Below are 20,357 nucleotides of genomic sequence, written 5' to 3' on the forward strand. Positions count from 1 at the left end.
TGGCAACCGCTTCCGTGCTTACTCTGATTGAACCGCTGCTGAATCAGGGCTACTGTGTAACCACAGACAATTTTTACAGTTCTCCAGAACTCTATGAGTTCCTTTTGCAGCATAATACAGGACCGTTAGAGCTAACCGGCGTGACTTGCCACCAACCTTTGTCAATAAAAAGCTCAAGGCAGGAGAAATAGTTGCCTGGCAAAAAGGAAAAATTATGGCACTGAGATGGAGCGACAAAAAAGACGTGTGCCTAATGAGTACCATTCACAACACCTCTACTGTCATGGTACACACAAAAGGTGGAAAAGACATCATGAAGCCCCAAGTCGTGATGGACTACAACCAAACTATGGGAGGTGTTGACCGTGCTGACCAGGCCATGACTTTTTACCCAGCCATGAGGAAGCAACAGAAAAAATATTATAAAAAAATCTTCAGGCACCTTCTGGAGCAGTGCCTGTGGAATGCTTTCATTCTTCTAAAAAAAAATAGTGACAAGCCTGTTGTTCATGCGGACTTTGTTTGGAAAGTTGCCGAACTTATTTTCCTCAGGCACCAAACACCAACGTCTGTAAACAGATCTGGCCGTCGTGCTGCTGGCGTTGTGAACCCGGAACGCTTGACTGGTCGGCACTTTATGGACCACGTTCCACCAACAGAAAAGAAAGCAGCACCCACAAGGATGTGTGTCGTTTGCTGCTCTAAGCGTGACGACACTGGAAGGAAAATTCGAAAAGAAACAAGGTTCTACTGTCCTGACTGTGATGTTGGACTTTGTGCTGTACCATGTTTTAAAATTTTCCATACCAGAGACGTTTACTGAAGCAATATGACTACCAATATTGCACCCTTGTTTGACAAAAAAAAAAAAAAGTCAGTGTTTTTGATATTATTTTGTATTATTTACAGTTATTTATTATATTATAATTTATGATTTTGTGTTTCAAACTTTATCCTACCCGGGATGTCTACTAGACTTTGGTTTAAACAGATTTCAGTGAGTTATTCCTAAGAATTGCAGGCTTACAATATAAAACGCCAAATTTCCATTCAAAATAATGGTACCGCTTTCAGCACCTAAAATCCGAAATAATCATACCGCCAGGGAGGTTAAGGATTTAATGATATTGAAATAGACTGGAGGGATATATATCGGTAACATCTGTAACTTGTATAATATTTTTGGTTGTATGATCATCTTAAGGGCGTTTATCCGGCCAAACCAGGACAATGGTTTCATCATTATTTTTTTCGTGTCTTCTCTTACTTCATCCAGCAGGGGAACATAATTTATCTCATAGATTTTCCTTAATGGGGCTACCAATTTTATGCCTAGATGTTTAATTTCCTTCTTCCACAGGAAGGGAAATTCACCCTTAATATCCTGTTCTTCCCTATTGCTCGTATTGACATTTAACACTTCTGTTTTCTTTGAATTTATTTTAAAGTTTGATAAATCTCCATACTGCTTGATCATTACCAAGTTTGGCATGGAGATTCTAGGTTTCGTCACATAAAATAGAACATCGTCCGCAAATGCGGCTACCTTATGTGTCTCTTCCCCGACCTCAATTCCTCCTATATCAGGATTTTTCCTCACTGTCTCCAACAGTGGTTCTAATGACAATACGAACAATATCGGTGAAAGTGGGAAGCCCTGTCTAATCCCATTGTACATCCTGAAGGGGTCAGACAAGTTACCGTTTACCCTTACCACTGCCCTTGGACACTCATAAAGTGTCTTTATCCAACTCAGGATTCGGGTACCAAATCCCATTTCCTTCAGTGTGCCCATCATGAATTCCCAGTCTACTCAATCGAAAGCTTTTTCTGCGTCTATTGATAAAAGCAGACTGGGGATTCTGCACTCTTGAATTTTCTGGAGAAGCAATAGTGTCCTCACTCCATTATCCCTTCCCTCTCGGCCCCCCACAAACCCCACTTGGTCTGGGTGGACCAGGTTCGGGACTCATTTTTTCATTCTAGTTGCTAGTATTTTTGCAAACAGTTTTATGTCAGTATTTAACAATGAGATTGGGCTATAGTTTGAACATATCAAGCCCTCGCTCCCTTCTTTCAGTATTGTAGTAATAATTGCTAGAGAGGCTTCCTCACCCAGACCATATTTTATGCCTAGGCCATTAAAATATACACATAGCCTTGGTGACAATATTTCCCCGAATTTCTTAAAGTATTGTATTGTATAGCCATCCGGGCCCGGGCTTTTCCCTCCTGTAGTTTCTTTTATTGCTTGGTTTACTTCAAATACTGTTATAGGGGACTCCAATTCCTGTGCTATTTCTTGTGATATTCTAGGGACCTTGGCGTTTATTATGCATTCTTTAATTTTCCCCCTTCTGATGTTCTCTTGTTGTTCTGTCTCCTTTTTTCTGACCCAATATAATTGCTCATAGTATTCTCTAAATACCTCCGCTATATCTTTAGTCTTATACTTGGTCTCACTATTTTTATCTAGTATTTTCTCTATAAAAATTTTTGCTTTCTTTTTCCTCATTATCCTAGCTAAGCTCTTACCATTCTTATTTCCCCACATATATCGCTCTTTCGCTATTTTATAATATTCTCTCCTTACTTCTTGCTCTATTATTTCCTCTAGCTCTAATTTTTTAATAGCTAAATTCCGTTGTACCACCTGTATCTGTCCTTGTCCATTCTGTTTCTCTATTTTGTGTTTTAATTCTAATCTTCTGATTTCTTCTCTTAATTCTTTTACCTTATTATTCCTTTTTTTTTTCCCCAAGGGAAATATATATTCCTCTTATGTAAGCCTTGTGGGCCTCCCATAGTATATTCTCCGCCGTCTCACCCTTCCCATTTGAGGCAAAAAAAAAATTCCAACTCCTTTCTTATTATTTCCTCTCCTTCTACATCTAATAATTCTTTATTGAGTTTCCAAGTAAACGAGGGTTTCTTTACCTCTGGGATTTTAATTCTCATAGTTATGGGTGCGTGGTCTGACAAGGTCCTGATTCCGATGTCCGTATCCACCACTTCCTCCAATAGCTGGTGTTCCACCAGCCAGTAATCTATCTTGGTGTACGTCCCATGCACAGGGGAGTAGAACGAATAATCTAGTTTCTTCGGGTATTGCATCCTCCACACATCTATCAGCTGTAACTCAGCCATCTGTTGTTTAATTAAATTCCGCTGTCCGTTCCCCGTCTCCTGTGCATGGGACAAACTATCCAGTCTCGGATTCATCAGAAAATGTAGGGCTCCTGCCACAATCACCCTCCCTTCCTTAAAATCCCAGAGTTTTCCCAGTATCTTTCTCAGATAGGTTATTGGGTTCTTGTTTGGGCTATATATGTTTGCCAAGGTATATTTTATTCCCCATAATTTCCCTTTTAAAAACAGGAACCTCCCTTCCGGGTCCCCCATCCTGCCCTCTACCTTAAATTGTATATCCCGGCCCAGCCCCAACGCTACCCCCTTTGTTCTACTTGAAACTGAGTCACCATAGAACCATGTTGGGTACCTTGGGGAATACAGTCTTATTTTACTTTCATGGGTTAAGTGCGTTTCCTGTAAGAACACAACCTCTGCGTTAAGTTGCTCCAATTCTCTCAATATCTTAAACCGTTTGTTTGCTACGTTCAGACCCCTCACATTATACGACACACAATTTACTATTATCATACTAGAACCTAGATAGTGCCCTTTTTACATGAGATCTTGAGCTATAGGTTATTCTCCTCCCTCCCTCCCCCCCCCCCCCCACCTCCGAACCTCATGCCTCCAACCTGGATATATCCCCATCCTGGTGTCTGCACCTCCTCCCCTGAGGTGGAGACCCCAACCCACTGCCCCGTGTCCACCCCCCCGGGTCCTAAGATCCCGGGCGAAGAGGGCGGAGCGCACCTTCCTAGAGAGACCCTTCCCTGATCCCCCCCCCCCAGAAGAGCTCCTCCACCATTTTCAATATCAATATGCTTCTATAGCTTCAGAGCGATCTTTTTAATACTTCTACCCTCCCCCCCCCCACACCTCCCACCACCCCCTCCTCCCACCACCCCCCTCCTCCCCCCGGTAGCTCCTCCCTTATCAACCCTTCATACACTTTTGGCATTGGAATCTGTAGGCTTTTACAAAAATCCTGTACTTCTTCTAAAAATCTCAACCTTGTTGTCTTCCCCTCCTTATGTACTATCAATGCTGCGGGAAACCCCCAGCTATATCTAATGTTTAGTTCTCTTAATTGGTCCAACAGTGGTTTGAGCTTTCTTTTTCTTATTAAGGTTTCTGCTGATAGGTCCGCGAACACTTGTAAAGTCTTTTGTTCGTACTGTAGAGGAGGTCCCTTCCTTAGGTTATTCCATATTTTTTCTTTATCTGAGTACTCGTGAAACTTAATAAGCACATCCCGTGGCGTGTCCTCTTTTAGTCCAGGTGGTTTCCTTACTCTGTGTACTCTATCTATTTTTATCTTTTCTGCCTCTCCTCTCTCTAGTAGGGGGGTAAATATCTCCTTCATCTTTTCCTCCAGATTTTCTCCATTTTGTTCTGGTATAGCCCTTATCCTTAAGTTTTGGCGCCTGTTTTGGTTTTCTTGTGCTTCCATTTTGTAATAACATTCTCTTTGTTGTATTTGTAGCTCTTTCATTTGTGTTTTTAACCCAGCTATCTCCAGTGTTTGTCTCTCTGTTTTCTCTTCTATCTCTTCTACCCTCTTTAACAAGTGTCCCAGATTCATTCTCTCAAACATTGCTAGCATATCCAGTTTAGTGGGCATTAGGGATTCACTTCTCAGGTCTTCCCCCTCTGTAATTTCCATCTCTATTCCCATGCTCTCCTGCATCTTCTCTCCTTGAGCCCCCTTTAACTTAGCTGCCTCTTTTCCTGCACCTTTAGTTGTCTGGGCTGTTTTTTTTTTCCATAGTTGGGCTTCTGGTGTTCACTTCTTTAGTTGTTAAACATTTCTGAATTGAGCTTGCGTTTGTACTCGAGTTTATGCTCTCTCTGAGGGTTTTGGGTTCTGTTACTTTTTGGGATCGACCTTTCATTTTCCTTTTGGGCTTGCACCCCCTCTTGCTTTCTCCTCTGGCCTCCCCAAATAGTTGACTCTCAGGAATGTATAATATTTTTCCTCCTTCCCCTCCCCCTTTCCTTATTGTTATTATTTTTGTTGTTTTTTATTGTTTACAGAAAAGAACCTCTCTTCCTTGAGACCCAGCCGTCTCTTTAAAAATCGAGGGGAGTTGTACCTTATATTTATGCAGGGATAATAAAATGCATATGACTGTACTCAGGTTACACGTATATGTCTTAGATCGCAATGCTTATCTCGTGCAATATACAACTTTAAGCCGTCTCTTTTAAACCATTGATATATATTTAACGGATGGTGCATCAGGGGAGCCTTTTCCAATCAATCAATTGTCAATCGATTGTCGATTGTCCACTCCATTCACTTCACCTTTAACACAGGTACTTTAGGAAAATATAGTGTGTAAAGACACACGGGGATGTGAAGTCAGAACGCTGGGGGAGGAGCCTGGCGCAGCGCCTGTGAGGGCCGAGGAAAGGCCGGCATCCGCGGTGGTGGATGAGCTGGATGGCCGGGAACACAGCGCGGAGGCCCCCCCGCTAAGACGATCTACCCCCCCCCCCCCCCCCGCACGGAGTGAGCTTCAGCTAGGATGGTGAGCGGTGGAGGTGGGTGAGAGCGGCCCACCTCCCTCCGGACGAGAGGAGCACTACAGAGTACAGGATTTTTGTAAAAGCCTACAGATTCCAATGCCACTATAGCAGGGATGGACGGAGGCTGGTGAGAGCAGGCTGGAGAGAGCAGGCTGGTGAGAGCAGCCCCCTCCCCCCCCGGACGAGAGAAGCTGAACGGGACAGTGTTCAGCGGTGACTGTAGAGAGACCTCCCGCCCCCCTCTCTACCCTACCTCCTGCACCCTCCTTCCCCCGGATGGGCTCCATATTCTCTGTCTGCTTGGGACAGTCAGACAGGACTATTTATTAACCTATGTGACAGAACGGGCTGCTGGGACATGGACAGTGAAGGTAAAGGAATGTTTTTTTAAAGTTACCTAAGGAATGCAGAGACAATGTCTATACAGTAAATGCGCAGATATGCACAGATATGAATAGATAAAGTTATAGAACCTGTGGGGTAAAAAGGAATTGTTATTAAACCATATCCAGGAGAAAAGAAGGTTTATATCGTTGCTATCTTTCCTGGTGTTTTTATTTCTGTCAAAAGTTTAGATGCATTCTTAAAATTTCAATGTACTGTCACCAGAGAAAATAAAGTAACAGTGTCAATATACTGAAGGCATCATGTTAAATGCATGCTCCTATTTTGACAGTGCCGCCTGACCCCCAATCTGTAGCTGCAGTCCTCCAAAAACTCATACCAGGTATTGTCATGGTGCTACTAACAACCCCCTTATTGAAATGCGCAAACTTGGTGACGTTACATAGGCTTCGAGCAATGTGGGAAGCTGGAGGCAGCGGAAGATCTGTGGGCGTGGCAATCAACACTGTAAAAGTGGGTGCAAGCACCTTATGGTTTGGCTTTACTGTAACCGTTTCTGCACTATCAATTAAAGCCCAACTCCAAACAAAAATGTATTTTTTTTTTGTTTGCTTTGGGGGGGAACGGTTAGAACATATGTAAGGTTTTCTGTCTCCTTTGAGGAAATTTCCCCTAGGTTCCAAAGAGGAACAGAGAGAAAACAATAAACATCTGTCAGAGGTTCTAACTATTCTCATTATTTGGTATAAGGATCTGGAGTTAGGATTTAAGCCAGGACTTTTTAACCTCCCTAGCGGGGATCCAGAGTCTGGCTCGGGTTGGGATTTTAGTTCCACGAGCGGTAACCCCGATGGTATCGCTGGATACAGGGAGGACACAGGGAGAAGTTACTTACCTTGTCCCCTGGATCCAGCGATGTCCTCCACGCTGTGTGATCGAGCTGTCCTCCGCTCGATTCACACAGTGCCTGAGTGCCGCTGAGCTCCGTTCCCTGCGACGTTACGGTGCACGGATGCAGAGATCGGCGCCAAATTCAAAAAAGTTAAAAGACACAAAACACACACAGTACTGTAATCTTACACATTACAGTACTGTATAAAAAAATTACACACCCCTTTGTCCCTAGTGGTCTGTGCAGTGCCCTGCATGCACTTTTATATTATAAATACTGTTTTTTCTGCCTGGAATTTGGAGATTGTCCATAGCAACCAGAAAGTGTCTCTTTTTCAGTGATTTAGGATTTGATTACATTATTGAATAATTTTTATTATTCTTTATTATATTATAAACTTTATCATACCCGGGATGTCTGCTAGACTCTGGTTTGAACAGATTTAAGAGAGTTATTCCTAAGAATTACAGGACTACAACATAAAATGCCAAATATCCATGCAAAATAATTGTACCGCTTTCAGCACCTAAAACCAGAACTAATCATACCACCAGGGAGGTTAAACACAAAACTGTAAACACTGAAAGTTATGTAGCCAGAACTCTTAATTAGCTTAGAATAGAATCCAGCAACTATTTAACTTGTTAAACTTGTTGAAAAAAGGCACATACCGGCCATTTTGTGATGTCATCAGGCCATTCGTGTGGAGGCACGGAAGCTGGTTCAGCGCAAAACCTAAACATAAATGATTACTCGTTATTCATTTTCTCAGTTGTATCATTCAAAAGATTTATTTAAATATACCAAGCCTTTTTCTGTGGACAATAGAAAATGACCTGTTAAAATTTTCAGAGTAAAGGTCATTAACCAATCAAAAAACTGTTGAACCCTGGTGTTACAAATATTTGTAGCAGCCTGTCTCATTATAGATTATAGTTCAGCATTGGAAGAACGCTAAAGTCATCCAAACGACACACACACTTGGTACATACTAAATACTTTTTGCATCCAGTACTGGAAAATATTCTAGTATTACTGAATACTGGCTACCTTGGTTGACACGGTACTTGAGTTTCTCTAACTTTTGATGCAACTTCTTGCTCATACCTGGAGCACCACACTAGCCATTTAACTCCCCTTAAAGACTTTATTGTATCTGACTCTGGCTTTATTTGTTTGCTGTTTAATGCTTACTGTTGTCCTAATAATGTTCTCTCAGTGAAAACTGTGCTCCTTGAGTTCAGCATAAATTTGGGTTGCACGACTTGCAGAATGTTCCTAAATGATACCTTGTTCTTCATATCTGTTGATCTGGAATTCCTTTTGTATGTTTTTCTACAAAACCCAATAAAGGTTCTTTGAAATTAAAAAAACTGTTGAAAAACAATGCTAAGGTCAGTCACTAGATGTAGGGCCCATTTAGAATATTCTTTGAATGCTATTTCACTGACAGAGCTCATATCAGGAGCAGATCTGCGGGGGGAGGGGGGAATCAACGGGGCAAATGCCCCCTACCAGAAAATAGTACTTATTACAAGGCTTTCTCCCTCTGCCACCTCACCAGATTTGCATTAACGAGGCATCTAAATGCAGCTGCAGGGACTTTATTTCTGCTTCCCCTGGCTCCCATCAGTTCATTTAGAGGGGACCAGTGGGTCATTATGGGGGTCTGGAATCGATGTGACACTGGGGCTGCTGCTACATGCTGGCAGGGTTGCAGCAAGTGTCGCTTCACTTCCCTGTCAGGTGGAGCTTCCTAGTCCCGGCTGGTGTGATGTCACGATTCAGAGGCGCGCAGGATTGAACACAAGATGGACTTGTAGCCAGCTCAGTGCACTGCAAGTGAGTGATCACTTCCTTAGCTAACGCATCGTTATGTTAATGAAATATGGTGTGCATTGTTATGTTAATGAGCTATGGCAGGCATTGTTATGTTAATGAGCTAAGGAAGGCATTGCCTAATTCTGCAACTGGATGCCTTGAAAGTCCTTTTATGTATTTTCAGCAATTCCAATGCTACAATAGTAACATTTCATAAACAGCATTTATATATTTTGCAGTGACTCTATTATACAAACAACCAATGTTATGTCAATGTTTTTCCAATCTGAAAAGGCACACTCATTTAGCCTTTTGCAGTTTGTGAATATAAATGAGGTTCTTTCTTTTGTGTTTGATGAACCTTTAGTGCACCCTTCTAGCTGTGGTTGGATTTCTCTTGACTACAAGTATAAACTCTCATAAGCTAGTAGTGTCTCCTACTTGGCCATAGCTAAGGAAGAGATCAGGCTTCCTTCCTGGGTTGTTCACCCCCATATAAAACCAGTAAATATCCCTGACACTGAAAACCAGCTCTATTCGGCAATAGTGTAAGATACTTTTATCTAGCAATTTGCTCCTTCTGTTACCATGGAATGCTTTACAATTTAAAAATTGATAGCTAAAAAGCATTTTTTTAAATTATTATTGTAATAATTCCCTAAGCAGTTACATGGTTTAGTAGGAGATACAAGGGAGTGAAAAAAATCAAAATGAAAAGGCTCTATGACACGCAGGAGCATGCATGTTTCTAAATAGCTTTAGTTGCCCTATTAGATTCCAGGGGGAAAAAAAAGAGCCTTTCAGCCTATGAGTCCAGCGTGATGACAGTCCCATAGTAATTGGTGAGATAGGAAAATGCAATTAATGGGGAATGGGCAGAAGTTGATGGTAAAGGGGTAGGGGGGACAGGAACTGAGGGACAAGAGCTGATCATGAGAGGAGTCAGGCGTGTATCAGTATATTATCTTGAGGATGCAGGAAAGCAAGGATAAGTGGAATGCATTCAGACAGGTAAAGTGGATGGAAAGTGCACACTGTGTGGATATTAATAACAGGGTGGTGGCAGGACATGGGTCAAAGACCAAAGGAGGTCTGTTGGGCTTGTTTTATAAGAGATGGCTAGGATATCAGAGCAGAGGGGAAGGACATATGAAATGAACCTCAGAGCCGAGGGGTCTTTGGAAAGAGAATATATGACATCTGTGAGTATCGGCAGTACAAGAACAAGGGAGAGCAGTATGGAAAGTGGGGGGCAAAAGTGCAGCATTCTTGACAGACTCATGGATGAGAAGGTAGAGAACACAGCACTCCAAATTTCCACTAGCCTACTCACATTCTGCGAGTGCAAAGTGATTGCTGTTGAGTGTGGGGCTGCCTCGGAAAGGGGGGGGAGAGGGAGTTCGAGCACCGCCGGCAGGCGGGCTTGAATGGGAGCCCTTCTCCCAGTGATCGCCCAGTGGAAGATAGAACCGGCCAGACACAGGTGAATCTGCATTGATGGACACAGGTGAATCCGCATTGATGAACACAGGTGAGGTTGCATTGTTGGGCACAGGTGAGACTGCATTGTTGTTCACAGGTGAGGCTGCATTGATGGACACAGGTGAGGCTGCATTGATGAGCAGTGAGGCTGCATTTTTGGCCACCAGTGAGGCTGCACTGATGGACACAGGTGAGGCTGAATTTATGGACACAGGTGAGACTGCATTGATGGACACAGGTGGGGCTGCAGTGATGAGCAGTGAGGCTGAATTGATGGATACAGGTGAGGCTGCATTGATGAGCAGTGAGGCTGCATTTTTGGGCTCCAGTGAGGCTGCACTGATGGACACAGGTGAGAGTGCATTGATGAACACAGGTGAGACTGAATTGATGGAAACAGGTGAGGCTGTATTGATGGACACAGGTGAGGCTGCATTGATGGACACAGGTGAGACTGAATTGATGGACACAGGTGATGCTGACACCAACCCATGTGACACCGCCCCTTGTCCCTATATAAGTGGCAGCGCAGCGCGTCCCTGGCATTGAGGCCGGAGAGAACGTCGAGTCAACATCTCCAGGAGAAGAAGAAGAAGAAGAACGGAAGGCGGCAGCGGCGGCGGCGACAGAAGACCGGGCCACCGCCTGTAAAAGAGCTATAAGAAGGCGCGGTGGCCCGGCAGAAGAACCGAAGAGGGGGACAAGACCCCCGAAGTCGGAAGAAGAGGCGGCGGCGACGAAGAAGAATGCCGGGCTCCTCCGCTAGTAAAAGAGCTACAAGAAGATAGCGGAGGAGTCCGGCGAGAAGACCCCCGAAGACGGAAGACCCCCGGAGCTGTGCAATAAATTATTTTATCTTGTGTGTTGTGTTTTTTTTTGTACTTTATTTTACAGGTGAATGGGTAGGGGTACATTGTACCCCATACTCATTCACATAGGGTGGGGGGCCGGTATCGGGGGGGCCCCCTTATTAAAGGAGGCTCCTGGATTACGATAAGCCCCCCGCCCGCAGACCCCGACAACCAATGGCCAGGGTTGTCGGGAAGAGGCCCTTGTCCTCATCAACATGGGGACAAGGTGCTTTGGGGTGGGGGGGCCGCGCGGCCCCCCTTCCCCAAGGCACCCCCATGTTGAGGGCACGCGGCCTGGTACGGCTCAGGAGGGGGGGGGCGCTCGCTCGCCCCTCCTTTCCTGGCCGGCCGGGTAGCGTGCTCGGACAAGGGTCTGTTGTGGACTTTGGGGGGGCCCCACGCTGATTTTTTTTCGGCGTTGGGGTTCCCCTTTAAGTCCATACCAGGCGGCGGAGTCAGCGACGTCTCCTTCGTGGGCCCCACCTACCTGGAGACCCGCTCGAAATGAGCGGACTTTTTTCTGGGCGGGAAAAGTCCGTTCATTTCAAAAGTACGGCGGACTGGCATACACACGGCCGGATTGTCCGCCGAAATGCGAGTCCGGCGGGAAGATTGGAGTGTAAAACTACATTCTAAGTCCGCCATGCTTTCGGGTCAAAAAAGTATGCCGGAGGCTACACACGGGGGGATTGTCCGGCGGACTTGAGTTTGCCGGACTTTTCCACCCGCTTGTTTGATCGTGTGTACGCGGCATTAGGAAGCCTAGCAACTGAGTAAATCTGTGGCAACCAAGTACATCAAAAGGCAGTACAGCGGATTTGTTGTGAATAAAGAGTACTTAGATCTATGTGCCTGTGCCTGCAGTAGCCTGGTGTACTAAAGGTCTGGGTCAGTAGACCTGGCACTTTCATACATTAGGTGAGAAGTGATGGTGGAGAAGGTAGGTGCAGAGGTACTAAAGGTCTGACCATAGGTGCCTGAGAATTTTGGGCAGTAGGATGCAGAAGTGAGACACAAAACACTGCAGGGAAGCAGCAGAGAAGTCACAGAAATAAAGAACAGCAACAGAGAGAGGTGTCCCTCTTTAGGGCATTTCATTCTTTTTTTTGTCTGTCCTTTCTACACAAGCAGACTTGGTTATTGCTTTGTTTTCTCTTCGTAGAGTGCTTTTACAATTTCCATATATTATCTGTTTTAAAAATGATAGTGCTCACTAAACCTAGCCTAGAGTAAATTCTACACACCAGTGGCAATGACAATTTTAGCTAAAGTAATGTGATCCAGCTCAGGGTTATGCTGTAACACAGATCTGATCACAGCCCGACATATCCTTTTGTATGCTGTATATAATCTCTGCTGGCTAAAGTTGCCATTGCATGCCAAGATGGGTAATCTTTAACTATGTGCATATCAAAGATCAGATTACTGTCTCACTTCTACTGTGTGAGAAGAAATTTAGCAGAACCTCAGTCTCAGATTGAGAGATTGCTGGTAGCCATTTGCTGACCTTGTATCTGTAGTCTTCTTTTATTTTTGATCACTTTTTGTTTTTTGAATCTTTGCAGAAATCCTGTGCATATCAAAGTTTATTCCTTATTAGTGCATGAAAATTATGGTCAAAGCTAGAAATGGATTTCCACCACATCCTACATTTGTACCCAAGTGTCAGCCTACTACTTTGTGCACAAATATGACCCCTGGCTGTTTCTCATCATCAATTTAAAGTTAATTCGTTATTGTTTGCTGTTCTTTTAAAAAATGTTACAGATATGCCAGCTCTTCTTATGCCGCGTACACACAATCTGAATTTTCGACAGCAAAGGTCCAACGGAACGAATCCGTCGGACAATTCGATTGTGTGTGGGCTCCAACGGACCTTTGCTGTCCAAAAATCTGACGGACTTTAGAAATAGAACATGTTTCAAATTTTTCGGCCGGAACTCCGGACCCAGTTTTTATCCAGAAATCTGTTTGGGTGTATGCTAGTCCGACGGACAAAAAACAACGCTAGGGCGGCTATTGGCTACTAGCTATGAACTTCCTTATTCTAGTCTGGTCATACGTCATCATGTTCAAATCCGTCGGACTTTGCGGTGATTGCGTGTGGCCAAGTCCGTTCATTTGGAGAGTCCGTCAGAACTCCGCCAAAAATCCGTCAGGAAGACCGTCGGACCTAGTCCGTTGAAAAGTCCAGTCGTGTGTACGCGGCATAAGACTACATGTTAACGTGCCATAAAACCTTAATAAAACTAAAGATAAATGGCACAGGAAGGGACAAAGCCAATTTGAATTTGTATAAATGACGATCAGTTCTCACTTGTGACTAGACAATAAATGTAGGCCTAAACAATAAATATAAACACAAGCACATACAGTTGCTCCATGGAACATAAGCATTTATTAACACCTAAAACATGATAAATTCCACATACATGCCCATACCTGGGATCCTGGCGACATACTGATCCATAATGTCTTTCACTTTTGTTTGCCAAGAGTGGGGTGCTAGAATGAGTTGGCCATTTGACCCATACAGCCAGGGTGGACTAGAAGAAAACATAAATAAAATAATGATTACACGTGTACATACTGTAAAACATTCCATAAGATTTCACAGTTTTAAAGTTAGATAAGCAATTCTATAATTTGTACGATAATAGGAATTGCATACAAGAAGAAGAAATGCAGCATGCCAGCTTTTCTTCCCTTAGTAAATAAGCCAGCTAATCAAGTTGGGGGATCAGTCACCATTATTTGAGCTATGTTGCAAAGTCGAGGCATGGGTTAGAATATATATACAAAAGTCAAAGAAGTTTAGGGAGGAAGAATATAGTCATTAATAATCATTCTAATCATTCTAATGACATCAATGCCATGCTATATGCTTTTGTTTGTGTGATCGGATTTCCCTAAGCAACAGTCATTACATTAACACTAGAAAGAAACTAATTTCAAACTGGGGCTTCTCATTGAGCCCCCCCCCTAGGGAGTCCACTTAAAGTAGAATGATGTGAAAAACCTTTTTTTTTTTCATTTTGGATAGAGTAAGGGAGGGTTATAACCCCTGTAAGGTTTTTTTTGCCATCTGTGTCCCATTGCAGAGATTTCCATTCACTTCCTGTCCCACAGCCAATCTGGAAGTGAGAATAAATACCATCAAATTAAGGGAATTCCTTGGGGACATCCAAGTCACCAGAACTAGTGTCCCCAATGGAAGATTTACCATCTATTACTTTTGTGGGAGCCACCCAAAATTTGAGTTTTTCTTTTACTTTCGCTTTTAATGATAATGGGATTGGATAGGGTGGTTGATGGAGCTGAGGTGGGATCAGTGGAATGGATGGACCTGGATGACATCAGAGGGAGTAGATGGAGCCGGGATGGGATTGGGGGAATGGATGGAGCCAGGATGGGATCGGAGATGGATGGAGCCGGGATGGAATCAGGGGGAATTAATGGAGCTGGGATGGGATAAGGGGAATGGATAGCATTGGGATGGGATCGGGGGATGGATGGAGCTAGAAGTGGATCAGGGTGGTGGATGGAGCCAGAATAGGATTGGGGTGGTGGATGGAGCTGGGATGTAATCAGGTGGGAATGTATGGAGCCAGGATGGGATCAGGGGGAATGGATGAAACAGGGATGGGATCAGGGGAATGGATAGAGTTGGGATGGGATCGGGAGATGGATGGAGCTGGTATTGGATCAGGGTGGTGGATGGACCTGGAATGGGATCTGGGTGGTGGATGGAGCCAGAATGGGATTGGGGTGGTGGATGGAGCTGGTATGGTATCGGGTGGAATAGATGGAGACAGGATGGAATTGGAGGAATGGATGGAGCTGGGATGGCATCAGGGGGGATGGATGGAGCCGGAATGGGATCGAGGGAATGGATGGAGCTGGGATGGGGATCAGGCGAATGGATAGGGCTGGGATTGGATCACGGTGGTGGATGGAGCCAGGATTGGATAGGGGTGGTGCAAGAAGTCGAGATGGGATTGGAGTGGTGGATGGCGCTGGGATGGCATCAGCGGGATTGGATGGAGCTGGGATGGGAACGGGAGGAAAGGATGGAATTGCGATGGGAATCGGAAAAATGGATAGAGTTGGGATGGGATTTGGGGAATGGATGGAATTGGGATGGGATTGTGAGAATGGATGGAGTTGAGATGGGATTGGGGGTATGGATGGAGCTGGGAGGGGATTGGGGGAATGGATGGAGCTGGGATGGGATCAGGGGGAATGGATGGAGCCGGAATAGGATCGGGTAAATGGATGGAACTGGGATGGGATCGGGGGAAAAGATGGAGCTGGGATAGAAATGTATGGAGCTGGGATGGGATTGGGTGAATGGATGGAGACAAGATGGGATTGGGGTGGTGGATAGAGCCGGGATGGGATCAGGGGAATAGATGGAGCTGGGATGGGATCCGGGGAATAGATGGAGCCAGGATGGAATTGGGGAATGGATGGAGCCAGAAAGGGATCAGGGAATGGATGGAGCCGAGATGGGTTAAGAGAAATAGGTGGATGGGATCCGGGGAATAGATGGAGCCAGGATGGAAATGGGGGAATAGATGGAGCCGGAAAGGGATTGGAGGAAGTGATGGAGCCGAGATGGGATCAGAGAAATGGATGGAGCTGGGATGGGATCAGGGAAATGGGTTTTGTTTAACCACATCCCTTATGCCCCTCCCAATGCTAAGCGACTGGCCACACCCATGCTACACGTGCCACAGGTCTTGTCCCTCCTCCAGTGTCCCTTATTCTGAAGTTCAAATGTTGGGAGGTATGCTTATGTTCAATTTGTGTTCTCATAGAACAGTTTATTTTGAGATAAATCTTGAACATTCTGTTGTAATACTGAAACATCATGGAAAAATGTTTTTCTTGTTTTCTGAGTATGCATTCTAACAATCATAATGACTCTTGCACTTTTACAAATAGAAATGACAAAGAAAACAGCAGTCCTACAACTCTCCTACAGGGTAAATGATACTGAATCACAGTATCCCTACCTAGCACAAAGTCCATATGTAACAGCAGCTATTACCCTCTTCCACCCTTCTTCTAAATTCACAAAACAGGAAATTACAGCCTCCTGTGTGCTGAGATTTTTCATGGTGCCACAGTGTCTATCTCCTGCTGATTTGGTGCTGATGACAGGAAAGCCGATTTCTGGATCAGAGACAAAATGCATATGCAGCAATAAAATGGCTAAAAACAGGGGTCCTCCTCCCAAGCATCCCTACGTGCAAGAAACTCTAGCTAGCCTGTTGGCTTATTACCATCACCAAGTGTGTCTAATTCTGTGCATACACATATACTGTATACATGGTACACAACATCATACCTTAACCACTTCAGCCTCGGAAGGATCTGGCCCCCCTTAATGACGGGCCATTTTTTGAGATACGGCACTGCGTCGCTTTAACTGACAATTGCGCGGTCATGCGACGTTGTACCCAAACAAAATTTAAGTCCTTTTTTTTCCCACAAATAGTTTTCTTTTGGAGGCAATTGATCACCTCTGCAGTTTTTATTTTTTGCTCTATAAACAAAAAATAGCGACAAATTTGAAAAAAAAAAAAATTTTTTTACTTTTTGCTACAATAAATATCCAAAAAAAAACTAGAAAAAAAAAACAAATTTCTTCATCAGTTTAGGCATTGGCCTAAACTGATGAAGAATTTTTTTTTTTTTTACATTTTCTCTTCTACATATTTTCTACAAATTTCTTCATCAGTTTAGGCATTGGCCTAAACTGATGAAGAAATTATTTTTTTTTCTATTTTTTCTTCTACAAATTTTTGGTAAAAAAAAAAAAAAATCGCAATAAGCGTATATATATTGATTGGTTTGCGCAAAAGTTATAGCTTCTACAAATAGAGGATAGATTTATGGCATTTTTGTTATTATTATTTATTTTTTACTACTAATAGCAGCGATCAGTGATTTTTAGCGGTACTGCGACATTACTGTGGAGAGATCGGACACATTTGACACTTTTTGGGACCAGAGACAAAAAAGGGGCGAGGAAGGAGAAAGGAAGGATCAGACTACCCCTTTTCTTTTTATGTTTGTTTCCCTTCCGTCTAGATGCACTGTTCGTTTATAATGTATTTCTTATGGTACCTAAACATTTGCCACCCTCTATGTGCCCTTTCTCCTAAGCTTGTGTACCTTTAGCCTGGGTTCACACTGTAGCGATGCGGGAACCAGTGCGATACCAGTGCCGGTTCCCACATCGCATCTCTACCACAGGCAGTTCACACTGCCTTCTGTGAACCTCTGCTAGTGCCAATATCGATCAGCACCCCAGATGTTTGCTACAGTGTGAACTCGGGCTTAAGGCTGTTTGTCCTTATGATACACTCTGCCAGCAGTTTTGCTTGCTATGTAAGCTTCTTATGTAAAACTGTACCATTTACTGTATGTTGGTGGTGGGAGGGTCATAGTTTTAAGTTGCCCTTTTCAAACAGAATGCTTCCAAGGGTCTGTTTGTACCTGCTATATCTGTCATGTAATGTTTTTGTATTTTGACGCATTCCACTAAATAAAGAATTTAAGAAAAAAAAAAGAAAGATCAGAGGAAATAAAAGGGGAGGGTACCACGGCAGAGGGGACAGTACCACAAATGTCTTCCATTGCAGTTAATGATCACAGGTTAGGCGAACAATAGGTATTCATCAGAATAGTGAAACAAGTCTCAAAGTCAGAGTGTTGTGCTCCTCCGTTTTGTCTACAGGGGTACAAGTCAAATGCTCCATGTGTTGGATGTCATTTTCCACATACTGGGGAGCAGACCCTGGCAGAATTCAGTAAATGTTTTAGTAGTATCTCTTACTGGACACATAGGAGTTAAGTTGAGAAACACTGCAGCAGGGTTGTCAAAAACAGAGATTTGCAAGACTTGTTGCCAAAAAGGCTGAATATTGGGACATTCCCAAAAAATGTGAAGTATCATGCCGACCTGGGCTCCTTATTGTCAACAAAAGGGCTGTGTTGAGGAAACAGGGACACTAGAACAGAGGGAGTCAGGTACCGCTGCGTCAGGATTTTATAGGGAGTTTCTTGGAATTTGCTACACAAGGAAGATTTGTGAGCAAAAAAAAAAGTATACAGTTCTTCTGATCTTCAGTAAATGTTGTTTCCCTTTTCCATTTGAGTAGGTACAGAGGATCCTGCTTGGAAGATAAGTCAAGCAGTATACGATAAAAAGAAGAAAGTAATTTATATGTGGGGCCATCACCGAGACAGAAGTCTTCAAACTAGGCAAGGCACCTGTTAAAGCACGAATTAAAGGAAACATAGAAAACAAGATACATGCAGCAGTTTTCATATGCCAATGCACAGGTAGTGAGGGAGCCGAAGAGATCTGAAGGTTGGGCCCAACCCAAAGGGCATAAGAATGTAGAGAAGTCATCTGGATGGCCTATAATGGGTGTTAAAAACTTGGCGTGCCTGCAAATACCTGTTCTAGTAACTTGGTTCTAGCAAGGGATGTGATTGATGGATATAAGATAGTTGGGTGCCTGACCAAGGAAGGCCAGCTATGGGAAATGGTACCGGGTCCTGTTCCAGGGAGACCCAGAGCTTGTGGGAGTGCCTGCACCAATCAATCACTCTAGTCATGTGTACAACAGTACAGTATAAGGCAGGATCTGTGAGGCCTACTCCGCCTTTGGATCACTGTAGAAGGGTTCATTGAAGGAGAGATGATTTCCCCTGCCAGTTGTATTTAATGAATGTCGTTCTGATAGTCCTAAAAAACATCGGTGGTATTTTATTGGGTATAAGAAGATGCTCCCAGCACTGTGCTCCAAGCAATCTCTTAAAAGATCTGGAGTACTTAGCATTCTGTGGGATCTTAACGGAGAATCATGACTCCACCCTTGCACCACAGAAGTGAGAGAAAAGGTGATCATATTTATTCTTTTCACTACAGGAGTGGAAAAGTTTTAGTGGGTTTTGGGTCCTTAACTTTCAGCTGATTTTTTTTTTTTTTATTATTTTATGTATTTTCCCCCCATCAAAGTATTCTCACTCCTGCTTGAGCTCAGTGCTATTAATATACACTCAAAAAACTGTTATATAACAAAGGAACAAAGGTCATGATTGAAAATGAAAGGCTGACTGGAAGACATCGCAAGTGAATAGCAGCACACACCTATCCCTGACAGATAAGACTTCACTATTGTAATAACTTAGCCCCCGTTCACAACGGTGTGACTTGTCATGCGATTTGACAGGTCCATCCTATTGCTGGCAATGGAACTGTTCAAAATTGGTGCGACGCCGACTTTGTGATGCTGCAAAAATTAGAAAAAGTATTTCCTGCACTATTTTCGCCGATTTCAGGTGCGACTTGCATAGACATCTGTGGATGAAGTCACACAGATGCCTGCCAAGTCGTACCTGAAGTCGCACTGACATTCAGCTTTGAAATCGTGTGATTTCAAGTGAAGTTGCGTGATTTCAAAGCGCATTCACTGTGAACCAGGACTGAGGAATAGACATTTGGATTCTTACAGGTTTTACTGACCCATTTTCTTTAAAACAGCTGTTTCACAAAACACTCTGTGAAAGCTTATCATAGTTTGCTAGATTTGTAAGTCGGCACTCATGGCCAATTCCTAAATAGAAAGTACAGCCATAAATGCACGTGGTGGCCAAACAATGCATAGCTGTCTCACCGAGCACTCCTCTTCTGAGGTCTGGATACAGCCGGATTTGTCATTTCTCACACAGCAAGCAGAGTGTTTTTCCTTCTCTCTCTTCATTTGAATTAAACTGTAAACTTGCGGATCTTGTCTCATGCATGGAGAAAATTTAGCTCCAAGATGTATTAAGTCTTCCTGGAAGAATTCAAAATACAGGTATTAATGCAAATTTATTAAATGCTAAGTTCACTTTTAGGAAGACGTTCCTAAGCTGCCCTCCCCTCAAACCCCGAGCTCCTTCCCATGACAGCGGGTGGGGGCTGCTCTCCCTCACAGCTGCTGTCACATTTAAAATCGCTGCAGCTACGTGGAGATCTGAGATCTGAGAATGAATAAACAACAAGTCGCGTCTGCCACCGCAGTGGACAGACTTGTAGTTTCAATGGACTACAAGTGTGTTAAATAAGTTTAAGCATTCAGTAATCCACTGAATCCCCACCCAGCTTTCTAAAGCCTCATACACACAGTCAGACTTTGTACAAACTTTCCCGTGGACTTTTGTACAAAGGGCGTCGGCCATAAATTTGTATTGCATACACACGATCAGACTTTTTAGGCAACAAACACGAACTGACGACACTT

At 43.7% G+C, this 20,357-nt stretch overlaps 1 protein-coding gene across 3 annotated transcripts in view; it reads right to left on the reverse strand.

Annotated features, from left to right (window-relative positions):
• RHBDF1 (rhomboid 5 homolog 1) overlaps nucleotides 1-20,357 on the reverse strand; it is a 208,876-nt gene that overhangs the window by 57,562 nt on the left and 130,957 nt on the right. For all 3 annotated transcript variants that reach the window (XM_077448794.1, XM_077448793.1, XM_077448795.1), the window contains 3 exons: nucleotides 19,749-19,910; nucleotides 13,495-13,598; nucleotides 7,570-7,633 (listed from right to left, as the gene is read on the reverse strand). In XM_077448794.1, coding sequence (XP_077304920.1) covers nucleotides 7,570-7,633; nucleotides 13,495-13,598; nucleotides 19,749-19,910 — 330 coding nt within the window. The remainder of the gene's footprint in view (nucleotides 1-7,569; nucleotides 7,634-13,494; nucleotides 13,599-19,748; nucleotides 19,911-20,357) is intronic.

Source organism: Lithobates pipiens, unplaced genomic scaffold, assembly GCF_037356315.1.
Source record: "Lithobates pipiens isolate NorthernLeopardFrog02 unplaced genomic scaffold, aLitPip1_a1.2 Scaffold_22, whole genome shotgun sequence".
NCBI classification, from domain to species: domain Eukaryota; kingdom Metazoa; phylum Chordata; class Amphibia; order Anura; family Ranidae; genus Lithobates; species Lithobates pipiens.